Source organism: Saimiri boliviensis, chromosome 12 (assembly GCF_048565385.1).
Source record: "Saimiri boliviensis isolate mSaiBol1 chromosome 12, mSaiBol1.pri, whole genome shotgun sequence".
In the NCBI taxonomy this organism is placed as follows: domain Eukaryota; kingdom Metazoa; phylum Chordata; class Mammalia; order Primates; family Cebidae; genus Saimiri; species Saimiri boliviensis.
Window position 1 is genome coordinate 28,483,562 of NC_133460.1, and position 13,281 is coordinate 28,496,842.

A 13,281-nucleotide genomic window follows, 5' to 3' on the forward strand; every position below is an offset into this window, starting at 1 on the left:
AGAGACGGAGAAAGGGAGAGAGAGAGTAAGAGCGACAAGGAGGAAGACAGAAAGAGAATACAGAGAGAGGGAGACACAGAGACACACAGAGAGATGTCCGTCTGCATGAATGTTTGCATTGCTAGCATTTTTCATCCACAAATGATTTTCAACCAACTCTTTCTTTACCACCCCTCAAATTCCCCAACCATAGCTAATGGGTGAATTCCAGGAACCAAGGATGTCTTAAATGCCACTGCCCTGAGGCCAGGCTTCCTGGGGCAAAGAGGAGGGGATTGCTGCCATCAGTGGGACTGGCTGCCAGCAGTACTGTGGATGGTTGGTCGCAGACCCCTTCCCAAACCAGAAACCCAGTGAATGTATTTGAATCGATTCTCAGCGCTGGAAGAACCCGGCAACGTCCCCCTCCCCAAAGGACAGTTTTGCTGTGAGCGGCCTGGGGGCCTCCAGAATGGTCCCCTTGTTAAGAGCACTGCAGAAGTCTCTTCTTACGCCAGCCTCCTCATGGAGCCTGGGAAATGCAGAGGCTATGAGAAGCACTTTGAAGAGCCACCATCTTCTGCATTTCTCCACCCCTCTCCTAAAGCTGACCGTAGAGAGGGTCTGAAGAGAGGATACCCATGTTCCAGAAGGCCCTGGTGAAGGCCGGCTCCCCTCCAAGGGCCATGCCTCACAGGAGGTCCAACGTGAGGGAAGAAAGCTGGTCCCGATGGCGCGCAATGGCCCAGACCCCTCGGGCTCTGCAGGTGCTGAGTGGCGGTGGAGGAGGGAGGTGCTTACCCACTGAAGTCACTGCCCTGGGCCTGGGCCTGCCCGGCGATGGCGTCCATGATGGCGTCCTGGGAGTACATGCTGATGGGCGTGTTGTACTGTGCGTGGATGATGGTGGCCTTGCCGCCCAGCCCCTTCACCTCAATGGGCTTGTGGGTGGACAGGGCCGAGTCCTTCAGGGCGCTGGGGTTGAAGCGTTCCTGGTAGTCGGCGCTGGGAGAGGGGTGCGGGAGTGTGGGCAGGGAGTGGGAGGAGAAAAGGGCAACAGGTGGTGGTTACATGGGTGACCAAGGCAAGGGCTGGGCGTGGTGGGTGTCGAGAGAGATCTCCCAGAGCCGACGCCCTCATCCCCTGTAGGCTACACAAGCCTCCTGATGGTGGGTGGTCTGGGTCTATTCAGGAAAATCCTTGGTGCCCCCCCCACAAAGCCCAGTGCAGAAGGTTTTCTTTTTCCTTTCTTGGTTTTTGTTCGTTTGTTTTTGTGAGACAGGATCTCGCTCTGTTGCCCAGGCTGCAGTGCAGTGGTATGATCTCTGCTCACTGCAGCCTGAACCTTGTGGGCTCAAGTGATCCTCTCACCTCAGCCTCCTGAGGTAGCTAGGACCACAAGCATGTGCCACTATGCCCAGCTAATTAAAAAAAAAAATTTTTTTTTAAAGACAGTCTCATGATATTGCCCAGGTTGGTCTTGAACTCCTGGCCTCAAGCTGATCCTTCTGCTTCGGCCCCTCATAGTGTTGGGATTACAGGCATGAGCCACCATTCTTGGCCATAGAAGGGTTTCCTTGCCCACCTCAGCGTTCCCAGATGGCCTGCAGGGCCTGACTCAGCCTGAGCTCCCTCCCAGGGGCTGCAGGGGCTGCCAGGCACAGAGAGATCTCCCACCACACACAGCAGGGGGAGTGGGGGTGCGGGGCTGCGGTAGGGGATGGGAACAGCCGCCCAAGCTGAGTCCAGAACTCCCCAAAGGCGAAAAGCGGCTCCACTGGGCACCCACAGGGATTCCGAGCAAGGTTCCTCTGTGAAGGGGCTCTTCCTGCAGGCTACCCACTTGGCGGCCCAGGGCTCTGCTCTTCCAGATGCTTCAGGACATGTGCTTCTTCCTCAGAGCAGGGCTCCAGCTGCCCAGACCCCTCAAGTCCAGCTTGCCATATGGCTGGCCAGCCTCTATCCAAGGGAGGCTCTTTCCTCCAACGGATAGATGCGCTCCCCGGGCAGACAATATCCAGCCCTTCTGAGGAGTCGCCAGGACAGAAAGGTCTTCAGGCTCACACAGGCCCAGCAGCAGCACAGCATCGCGACCCACCCCCACACCATCACCGACCCCAGGCGCGTCTTAAGCAGCTGCAGCAGGAAATTGGGAATGAAATGAGAACCATCAGATGGAGCCCGCCCTCCCATCCCCAGATGCCTCTACTCTAGCTTCACACACATGCAGGCTCACCCAGGGGCATGAGTGCACCCCGCTCATACATAGGCACACACATGTACACATGCCAACAGACACATCCTGTCCACGCCAGACACACGCAGACACATGCTGGGACCGGCACGCAAGCGCACACACATGCTGTCCTTTGATACTAACTTGGCTGGAGAGTTGGCTACCACCTGGGGAGGAAAAGGGCAAAGAAGACAGGGTGGTCAGAGGGAGGCTCCTCCAGGAGGAGGAGTTTGAGCGCCAGGACCATCCTCAGCCTGGTCGTTGTGGAGGCAGAACCAGCCCAAACCGCACTGGGTGAGGAGAGCAGGGAGCGAGGAGGGAGAGCTGAGCTGGGAATCGCAGCGTCCAGGACCCTCGGTTTGGTTTAGAGACCTACGCTGCTGTGTTTTCCTCTTGGCCGGGGGGCGGGGGGGGGGGCAGTGCCCTCTGCTTTGCCAGAAGTAGGGTTTTCTTGTCCATCTTTGTGAGCACTTGCACCACGTACATGAATCCCCCCATACAAGTCTGGCTATAGACCCCAGAGAGGAAGCTGGGCATGGAGACAGGAACAGCTGTGGCTGCTAAGGAAAAGACTGAGGCCCAGGGGCCTCCCTGCCCATTGGCAGCTCTGGACTCAGAGTCTGTTTTGTGGGGGCAGCTCTGGAGTTCTGTCCTGAGCAGGCATTGCAGTGGCGTGGGTGGTGGAGTGTGCACGGGGTTACCTATTCCTCCGCCAAGCCCCGACCTCCTCTCCCTCCCAGAAGAGATGCAGGCAGCTCTGGCTGCTTCTCTTTGGGTGTAGGGGAGTGGGGTGCACGGTCCCCAGGGACCACTTCTAAAGGCCCTGTGGACTAGCGACGAGGCAGGATGGAGGAGCAAGGAGGTGCAGGGAGAAGTGTCAGCTCAAGGCTTGCTGAAGGAAAGCGACCAGCCGAGGCAGCCCAGCTCGGACAGCGCAGCAAGAGGCCCCTGCCTCCCACTCTGACCTGAGAGAGAGCCTCCCAGAGCATGGTCTCCGTAGGGAAAGCAGTGTCTGTCTTGTGCTTTTTTAAATGTAATTTCCCTGCAGTGGCAGACCCTGTGGCCAGCGGCCCTGTCTGGGGCCTGTGAGGGAGAGACAGTGCGGAAGCTGGTGAGATCTTTCCCTAAACTCTGCCACCTGCTTGAATCTGCCCAGTATGGGCTCTAGCTGGAGGATCCTGGGCCCCGGCTGGACTGGCCCTGGTCATTTGCAGCCAAACTCTGGGGAGCCAAGTCAGTGGTCCCCAGCCCCAGCGAGCAGCACAGTGGGCCCTGCTCTGCCCCAGGTCTGCCACTGCCTTAGAACTGATTAAATTCCCTCTGTCTTCCCAGGCTCAAAATAGCTGCAAGTGGAGCTATATTAAGAAAGGGCCAGCACGGAGCCCCATTCCTTCTCCATTTTTGGCCAGTGCTGACAGCTGCAGGGTCAGCTCTTGCCCTGGCCAGCCCGGTGCCCCCTGCAGAGGGCAGTGTTGGCCTGGCGAGGGTGGGGGCTGCCTCTGCCCTGCCTTGGCAGCCTGCTCCTTCTTTGGCATTGATTCCTGCCCCCTGTTTAGCTTCTCCCACCCAGGACCTGGGGCTGGGATGGCTGCAGCAGACACATCTGAGAGGTGCCAGTGCCTGGGTCTTGGGGAAGATGAACCAAAGATGCAAGACCTGCCCAGGAGCCTTTGTCCTGCGTGGCCTGAGGGACACTGTCCTTCAGCACCAGCCCCAGAGCGGAGGAGAAGGGGGCTGCAGGGATGTCCAGGCCTGCCCGCCCTTGCACCACGTCTGTTTCTCTCTCCTCCTTCCAAGAGGATACGAGCTGCCAAGGAATTGCACTGCAAGCTGCCCAGAGGAGAGAGCAGTGGAAGGGGCTTCCTTCTGGAGCCAGGCAGGACAGAGTTCAAGTCGTGATCCTGCCTCTCCTTAGCACTGTGACTCTGGGCAAATTATCCACCTGTCTCAGCCTGTTTCCTAATTATTTATATTGAGATATAGTGTCTACCACACAGGTGGGTGCAGACTGAACGGGTCCTGAGTCTAAGGTGCTCGTGGACAAGCACAGGGATTAGCACTTGATGACCCTGTTGCCTGTGAGCAGACACTTAGCAAAGGTGGTGGCCTCAGCCCAGCAGAGGTTGCCCTAGGCCAGCCCAGGTCAGACGCTCTAGCCCTTCCTGCCGGCATGGCCTGCAACAGCAACATCAGCTTTCACTTTGGATAATGCACCCACTGCACACCCTCCCCTAACCCACCATCCCTTGGAGGAAACTGTCAAACTCTGCTGCTCTCAGCACTAAGTAATAACTTACACATTCTTCAGGGTCTGGGCAGCCCCTGCACCAGCAGCAGGGTACCTCAGGCACCATGGGAAGTACAGGTGGGCCTGGCCCCTCACTTCCCTAAGCAGGTAGACAAGTCCCTGTCTCAATGCAAAGTGGAGTCAGGCAGACCCGCATGCCAGTTCTGTCTGCCATTTACTAGCTGTGTGACCTTGGGTAAATCACTTGCCTCTCGGAGCGTCTATTTTCCAGCTATAAGATGGAGGAAATCATGCCCACCTCTGGAGTTGCTGAGAGTTGTGTTAGAGAGAGTTGCTGAGAGATAAGGCATGTGGACTGTTAGCTCGTCCATAAGGCAGAGTGCAGGGTCAGAATGGGGAGACATTATCATCATTGCAGCTGGGTCTCCCTGGATTCCCAGGCCACCAGAGGCTGACCTCTCTGCCTGGGGCCAGTCCCTGGAAAGGACCAGGCAGACCTACCAGCCCAACAAAGGCGGGACAAGGAGGCCATCTCTGTTCTACTGTTCCCTGAGTTTTCTGGCAAAAGTCCTTTCCTGGGAAACCATGGGGGCATGCATATATAGGTCTGTCAGCTTGGATAAGGGAAGCAAGCTGTGTGGTGAGCGTCACTGGAGATCCCAGAAAGAGCTGGGGCGCTGGGGAAGCTCAGGGCCACGGGGGCGGTGGCCTGATGGGGCACAGGTGCTTTCTGCTGCAAGGGCAAAGAAAAGGGCATGGGCCTGGGCCAGACTGACCAGGTTCCTACTGTGACTCTTCTGGGTGGCTCCATGCCAGAACTTTGCTCAGGGGGTGAAAGAACAAAGCTCAGAGCTTTACAAGTGTTGGGTCCTTTATCCTCCCAATAACCCTGAGACATGGACAGTGTGATTCCTCCATGATTCGGAGGAGAAACCCTGAACCACTAGGCTCTACTGCCTCAACTCAGCCTGCCCTGACCAGAGAGCACTATGCCAATTGCACAGGACAGGAGCGGAAGTCAGGGTGAGAGAACAAGCGTGAAGGGCTCGGCGCTAACACAGGCCCAGTGTGGGGACTCCATTCCCTTGGCCTTCTCCACAGTGCCCCAGTCCCATGTCCTTTTAGCTGTGTGCTCCCAGAGTCCCCCCAGACCTTGGGGGTGAGGCTGCTGTTCTCTTGCACAGCCCCTTTCTCTTTTGGGTCCTGCTTCCTTGCAGCCCACCCTGGCCAAGGTCAGTCCTGCAAACCCGCTCCCTGCATGCCACTGCCCAAGAATCTCTCCATATACAGCTCAGGGGCTCCCTTCTCCAGGCAGCTTCCCAGAGAACTTGCTTTTCCACCTCTGGAACTCTCCCCTGCTCCTGCCTCCGTCCTCCTAGGGAGTGGGGACTCCATTAATGAAGGCAGCAGGCTGTGCTGTCCTGTTCTGGGGGGTAGCCTAGTGAGAACGTTTTGGAAGTCAGAGTCTCCTGCATTCGGGACTGGCTTGGTCACGGGGTAGCCGGACAAATAGACTGTGACTTAACCTTCTCTGAGCCTCAGTTTCCTTCTCTGCAAAATCCAACATGTCACCCTAGGGTGGTTGTATAAAATGCTGGTGCGCCTGGCTCACGGCACACGCCGCAGGATCATCGCTGGCCTCATGGGCTCGGGGCTGGCTGGACTGGGGCCAGCGCCTCGCTCTGACCACCTGACCAGGCGTCTGCTGAACACCGAGGACCCAGGTAGCCCAGGCCACGCGTGGAGAGCTGCATGCCCGTTACCTACCCTCCTGGGAGTCCGGCACCTGAGGCCTTCCCTCGGAGGCTCATCTGGTACATCTGAGCCATCTCCCTCAGAGTCTCTGCCGAGTACAGGCCAATGGGGTTGTTATACTGCCTTGGCTGGCTGGAGCCCGGCAGGGCTTTCGGGCTGAGTGGGTCCCAGGCCCCCTCCGGGCTGGTCTTGGCCCTCAGGCTGGCCCATGGAGGGCCAGGGTCAGAGGCCTTGGCGAGTGAGGAGAAGGCGGAGGGCCGGGAGAAGGCAGGGCTAAAGGTGGGCCTGAGCTCCAGGGTGCCGGGGGTGCCCGGGCTGGCCCTTGCCTCGGGGCTGGGGCTGGGTGCCGCCAGGCTGCCGTTCGTGTCCAGAGTGGGGTCCTGGCACAGGGCAGGCCATGCAGGGGAGAGAGAAGAGAGCGGTTAGAGGCCACATGCGTCACAGCGCTCCTGTGTGGACCTGAAACAGATGCGTTAGTGCTAGCCCCACAGCCTGAAGCCCAGAGCACCTGGGTGCGGCACCTGAAAGGGAGCTCACTGGCGGAGGAGCGCACAGGCACATGGCTCCTGGCCCGCCCTGAGACTGGCATCCAGCTGGGCAGAGTGCCAAGCCCTGCATAGAAGTCAAGCCAAACTTGCCGTCCTCAGGGCCCAGTGAAGTGGGTACAGGGCTCAGGGGATGGCCCATTATGTGTCTGTTCCCCCTGCCCTTGAGGGTGGCACCCAGTGGGCACAGCCCAGCCTCCTGCTCCACTGACCCCACACAGCCAGTGAGATGGGATCCCTGGGCTAGCTGTGGGCAGGTGGCGGGGAGGTGAAGAGGGAAGCTGAGGAAGTGAGTAGCTGACATTTGGGGTCCTCAGTTCACTTCTGCATCTTCCAAGCAGCCCTCCACCCACTCTCCCGATCTGTGACCTACCCCACCCTGGTTAGCTTCTTTTTTCTCCCTACCCCCACCCCACCCAATCTGCCCCACTGGACAGGTGGGTTCACTGTGAGCCCATGCAGCAGGTTGAGCTGCTTAGCAAGGCCTGGGAAGGGCCCAGGCAGTGGTAAGGTCTGGAGCCAGGGCTTGGCCTGCCTTCTCCCCCGTGCCTGCATCAAAGGCCATCACCAGCGCGTCCTAAGGGTTACAGGGGCACGCACTTGGGAGGGGGCAGGTGGGGAAGTGGAAACCAGAGGGAGAGATCTGGGTGGGGGAAAAGCCTGCGGCTGGCAGGCCCTTCCATGCCGGGAGCTCTTCCTCAAGCTGGCCTTGGCCATAGTCACCCAGCCCCAGCCCCTTCGGCAGATGAGGGTCAGAGCCTGGATGCTCGTCCCCTGTCTGGCCGGGAGGGGTACCCCTCCCCTGAGAATACTGCTGTCCAAGCTGGTTTCCTATCAGCCCAGCCACGAGGCATGGCGAGGGTGGCTTGCACCCATGCCAGCATTCCCACATCCAGTATTCAAGAGTGGCTTGAAAGCCTCTCCCAAGGGTCCTGCCTCACTTCTCCAGGGTCAGCTGCAGCAGGGGCAGGGATCGGCCCAACTGGGCCAGCCAAAGACCAGGCAGGCTGACCAGGGCCAGCACTCCAGGAACCACAGCTGAGCGGGCCCCGCCGCCACAGTCAGCACTTACCTTCTGGTGGGGGATCACCGGCAGAGGGGAGTGGACTGGGGGTGCTGTCGTGGAGATGGGAATGGGACGCTTCGATCTGCAGAAACCAGAAATGAGATCAAGTGAGGAAGTTGCTTCTGAAGCCAGGAGCTCCTGCCTGGGCAGCGCTGGTGAGGGGAGAGCAAGAGAGAGCCGGGCAGCTGAGCCAGAGGGCCCACATCCACTGTCCACCCCATGGGGATCTCCCCATGAAGGCCCTGGGCCTGACAAGGATGGAGAAGTCATGGCCCTCGGGCACTTTGGTCAGCATCCATGGGCCCCTGCTATGTCACTGGGGGCTGCCTGGGCAAAGTGGAAGCCGGGAAGATCTGGCTTCCAGGCCTGATGGCCCATGTACAGGCAGCTCCAGGACCACCCTCTCAGCCTCATCTGTAAAGTGAGGCAGTAATGTCAGCCTCTAGGTGCTTGACAATAACTTGAGCCTGGTCCTTCCTCTGGCCCAGGGTTGTCCTTACCTTCCTGCACAGTTCTGTAGCCCAGGTCTGGGCCCACTCAATTGCTCTCGGACAATCCCGCTTTTGGCCCCCGCCCCATGCCCACACCCAAGCCTCCACCCCCTGCTCTGGAGAGCTCCCACCTACTTCTGCAGGGTGAGGCTCAGGTTGTAGCTGGCAGACTTGATCTTGTTCTGGGCCTCCAGGTGGGTCATGGTGTCAGTGTTGACGCCGTCAATGGCCACCACGAGGTCACCCTGGCTGAGCTGGGACTGGGCTGCCTTGCTGCCTGGTGTGATCTGATTGGACAGCAGAGGTGGAGGGTGAGCATAACGAAGGTGGTCCTGAGGACAGGCCAGTCCTTAGGGAAGAGTCACCGGGAGCATTCAGCAGAGGCCATCATTTTATCTTTCATTCGCTACAGCCAGTACCAGCTGCTTACCAAGCCTTGTTCCTCTTCCCAGCATGTGGCTACCACATTGCCTAGAGCTTCGTGTCTGACTGAGGCCATGGGACTAGCTCTGGCCGATAGAATGAGGGTGGAAGAAATGTATGCCCCTTCCAGGTCTGCCCTTAGCAACCTTCCTTGTGATCCTGCACACTCCCTGCTTGACTGACTGAAAGCAGAGAATGGAAAGGAGGAGAGATGTTTAAGGAGAACTGTACTGAATGTTGGATTAATGAGAAACTTTTGTTGTGCTGAGCTATTAAGATTTGAAGGCTGCCGGACATGGTGGCTCATGCCTGTAATCCCAGCACTTTGGGAGGCTGAGGTAGAAGAATTGCTTGAGGCCAGGAGTTTGAGGCTAGCCCGGGCAACATAGCCCAGACCCTGTTTCTACAAAATTAAAAATATTTAGCAGGGTATGGTGGTGCATGATTGTAGTTCTAGCTACTCAGGAGGCAGGTGAGAGCGTCACTACAGCCTAGGAGTTTGAGGTTACAATGAGCTATGATTGTGCACCACTGAATTCCAGCATGGGTGACAAAGGAAGACCCTGTCTCTTAAAAATATTTTGCAGGCGACCGGGTGTGGTGGTTCATGCCTGTAATCCCAGCACCTTGGGAGTCTGAGGCAGGTGAATCACCTGAGGCCAGGAATGTGAGACCAGCCTTGAACACGGTGAAAACCAACATGGTGAAACCTCGTCTGTACCAAAAATACAAAAAAATTAACTGGACATGGTGGCATATGCCTATAGTCGCAGCTACTTGTGAGGCTGAGGCAGGAAAATAACTTGAACCCCTGATTGAACCCAGGAGGTGGAGGTTGCAGTGAGCTGAGATTGTGCCACTGCACTCCAGCCTGGGTGACAGAGCGAGACTCCGTATCAAAAAAAAAAAAAAAAAAAAAAATTGCTGGCTATTTGTAATCTTGGTTAGCTTCTTATAACCCCTGCAGCCTGCAAAGCTATGGAGCACTTTTCAGACTCCAGGAGAAAAGACAGATGCAGGAGCTAAGACACAGCAGCATCCTAGAGACACTGCCAGGCTGGAGGGCAGGATAAATGCACCCACTCAAAAGCATCTTAGTCCCAGGTGCTTTGTGCTACCTGGGAGATGTGGAGAGGGTGAGGTAGCCAGCAACCCTGCCTGCGTGAGCAAAGTTGGCTGGGAAATAGGGCAGGGCTTAGGGTTCTGTAGTTGATGTCATACTGCCAGAAGGCAGGGTGCAGGTGTGAGGGCCAGTTCCAAAATCCTGCGCCCAATAACATCACAGAATGTTACAGTCTGGAGGCCCCATCTTCAGTGTAACCACACAGAATGCCACTGCAACTCCACCCTGGGAATTCCCCATGGGATCTCAGGAAGGCCACACCTCCTGGAACATTACTGGGGATGTCATCATGGCTCAGACTGCACTCTCGGTGACATCACGCACGATGCCAAATTCTGCACACCCGGCCTCCAGTAATAGCATGCTGAATACTGTGGTGGCCCCACCCACAGTGATATCACATGAGATGCAGAATTCCAGAGGGTCTAATGATGTCACCTAAAATGGCTTGATGGCTGGCTCCTAGTGACATTAGCAGCCCCACCCCCAAGATACCTCATGGAATGCCAGCGACTCTGGCTGTACCCCCTGTGACATCACATGGAATGCACTGGCCCCTGCTAATATCACATAGAATGGCTTTATGACCTGACTCCCACCACACCATGTTGGAGGTCCCCGACCCCCACGACATCATGAGGAGTGCCATGCAGACCTGGCCTTCAGTGACATCACAGGAAAGAGGAGGCTCTGGACCCCATCCCCAGAAAGCTGTGGCTGGAGGTGTTCCTTGGCTTCGCCTCCCAAACATGCCCACCAGCCAGTTCTCTGGGCTTCTCTGGGTACATCCCAGTCACCTTTCTGGCTACAACCCAAGGACTAAGCCAGTTCCTAGCACTGGCAGAAGCTAGATTCAGGCCAAGTCCTGAGAACCATCTTAGATGGTGCCCAGAGAGGCTCTGGGGACAGTCCCTTGCCCCAGGTGCCAAGTCTGGCTGTGGCTCTGGCCAGGCCCTGGGCTTACAGACATGGATGGAAGTTCCTGCTAGGCCCCTCACAGGGAAGCCCCTTCCAAACCAGGATGCCCTAGAGTCACCAGTCACCAGTGCCCAGCCCACTCCTAGATGGGCTTTGCAGATGCAGCCCAGGAACTGAATTGTTTCTGCACGGCCACGTTATCAGTCACAGAAACACTGCCCTACACTACGTGGGTGATAACAGCAAGACAGGAAGAGCCCTCTCCAAATGCTGTTAATCTGCCATTTCAGCCTTAGGGGCTATGGTGCCCCCCTTTCTTTTTGAGACATGGTCTCACTCTGTCACCCAGGCTGGAATGCAATGGCGTGATCTCGGCTCACTGCAACTTCTGCTTCCTGGTTTCAAGTGATTCTCCTGCCTCAGTCTCTCGAGTAACTAGGACCACAAGCACACACCACCATGCCTGGCTAATTTTTGTATTTTTAGTAGAAATGGGGTTTTACCATGGTGGCCAGACTGGTCTTGAACTCCTGACCTCAAGTGATCCACCTGCCTCAGCCTCCCAAAGTGCTGGGATTACAGACATGAGCCAGCATACCCAGCTTGAGATGCTCTCTTAAAATACTGGTCAACTTGTGCTCAGAGCACCCCGCCCCCAGCCCTGGAATCTGCAGAGACAGGAAAGGACAACACAGAGACAAATGCCTGGACTGCCAGGAAGCCACAGTGTCTGCTTTGCAAAGTCCAGGCTCTTGCAGGGGCGTCTTAGAGCAACTTGAGATTTCTTAAAATACACATAGCCCTTACCTCCAAACTCATTGCCATAGCCTCTGTGAATGACAGGAGTGTGTTGCTGCCTTGAGTGTAGAGGTGAACAAAGGGTAAAAACCAACATCAGTAAAGGAAAACAAAACTGTTTTCTAGACAGAGGGGACTCCTGGGGGCAAGTTGAGCTGCACAGCCAGGCCTGTCCTGCAGAAAATCATCTTTCCCTACTCCTCTATGTGATCCCCAACATTTTATTATAGACATTTTTACAAATTTCTAGGCAGAAAAAGTAGAAGACATTCTAAAGTGCACACCTGAACAGTGGCCACCATGGCTCTACCATAACATTTCACTCACTTTGCTTTATCACACTCGCTCCCTGCACATCCATCAATCCATCTCATTTCCTGGGCATTTCAAAGAAAGCTGCAGGCACCAGAGTATTTCTTTTCAGGGAGAATTTTGCAATGCCTGTTCTGTCCTAGTAAACTGCCCATGGGGCTCCCCCACAGCAGGACACCCCCACAGCAAGGCTCTCTCATGGCAGGGCACCCCCAAATGCTTCTAACCACCTACAGAGAAGGGGTCATCCCCCTGCAGGGCTGGGCTGCTGCAGACCCCATGCAGAAGGGCGGGGGCCTCAGTCACAGAGGAGACGTTACCAGGAAGGATGGGAGTTGTGTCCAGAAGATCATGATGACAGTGTGAGCAGTGGCACCAGAACGACATACAAAAGAGTTCGGGGACAGCCAGATCAGCGGGGCCCTCTATAGGACCATCTGAATGTTCTCCCTCTGGAGAAGTCACCTCAGAGACTTCTTTCTCCCATAGGTGTGGGTCAGCTGGCACCAGCCCTCCCTTTCAGGTCTCCACACTTCCTTTCACCTGGACCTGACTGGCTCCCCCTCATCCTCAGGTATGGGCTGGGGAGGGTGGGGGGATACTTGGTCCCAAGGGAGAGCTCAGCCTACTGGGGTCTGGTCAGTAGCCAAGCCTCTGACCAGAGGGGAGTGGCCAAGCTGGATCCCCTGCCTGGCGCCTCTCCCCTGCTGCCGTGTCTGCTTGTCAGGGCTCAGCTGGCCTGGCCTTTGGCTGCCCTGAGCAGGGCCCAACATCCCTCAGGGTTGGGGTTGAGGGTGCTGATATCCTTCTCTAGGGAGGTGCTCCAGGCAGGATGGAGGCAGGAGTCCTATGGATGACCAGGAGCCATCGGTGCTTTCACCTGATCACAGGAGCAGTCTGCCTGTGTGGGTGGAAAGGGGGCACCCTCAGACCCTTGCCCAGAGCCCAGGGCTAATGGAGAGTGCAGTCTAGGCATGATGCTTCCGCATCTCTCTTGTCTGACTCCATCCTTCTCTTTCCTTTCTGTGTTTCACAAAGGGCCCAAAAAAAACCAAATTCTTGGAGCTGTGATTTTCTTTTTCTTTTTAATCTATTTCCTTTTGGGCATTTAAATATCTCCCTTGAATGAGCGTTTCATTCCCCTTCACATATTAGTCTTCTCCAGCCAATGGGCCCCTCTAAACCCTGGAAACTCAACCCTGAGCAGAGCCTAGAATGGCCTCAGGGTGGGGCACCCAGCTCCTGTCTCCAAAGCTTCCGAGACAGGCTGCAGGTGTTTGGAGGCCAAGATCAGCCCCCTACCCCTAGGAGCCGTTCTGCCTTGCTGAGCCAAGGTCTTAGGGTACCCCCAAGGGCAGCTCAGGGAGAGTTGGTGCCAGAGCCACCT

At 56.6% G+C, this 13,281-nt stretch overlaps 1 protein-coding gene across 6 annotated transcripts in view; it reads right to left on the minus strand.

The window, feature by feature from the left end:
• The window catches only part of LDB3 (LIM domain binding 3), a 70,091-nt gene that overhangs the window by 50,683 nt on the left and 6,127 nt on the right, over positions 1–13,281 (minus strand). For 3 of the 6 annotated variants that reach the window (XM_039477787.2, XM_010340555.3, XM_010340557.3), the window contains exons 3-6: positions 8,456–8,607; positions 7,836–7,911; positions 2,360–2,382; positions 781–984 (exon numbers count right to left, since the gene is read on the minus strand). In XM_039477787.2, coding sequence (XP_039333721.1) covers positions 781–984; positions 2,360–2,382; positions 7,836–7,911; positions 8,456–8,607 — 455 coding nt within the window. Of the gene's footprint in view, positions 1–780; positions 985–2,359; positions 2,383–6,230; positions 6,599–7,835; positions 7,912–8,455; positions 8,608–13,281 lie in introns of all 6 variants that reach the window. The other 3 variants (XM_074382185.1, XM_010340553.3, XM_010340556.3) reach the window with 1 other exon arrangement.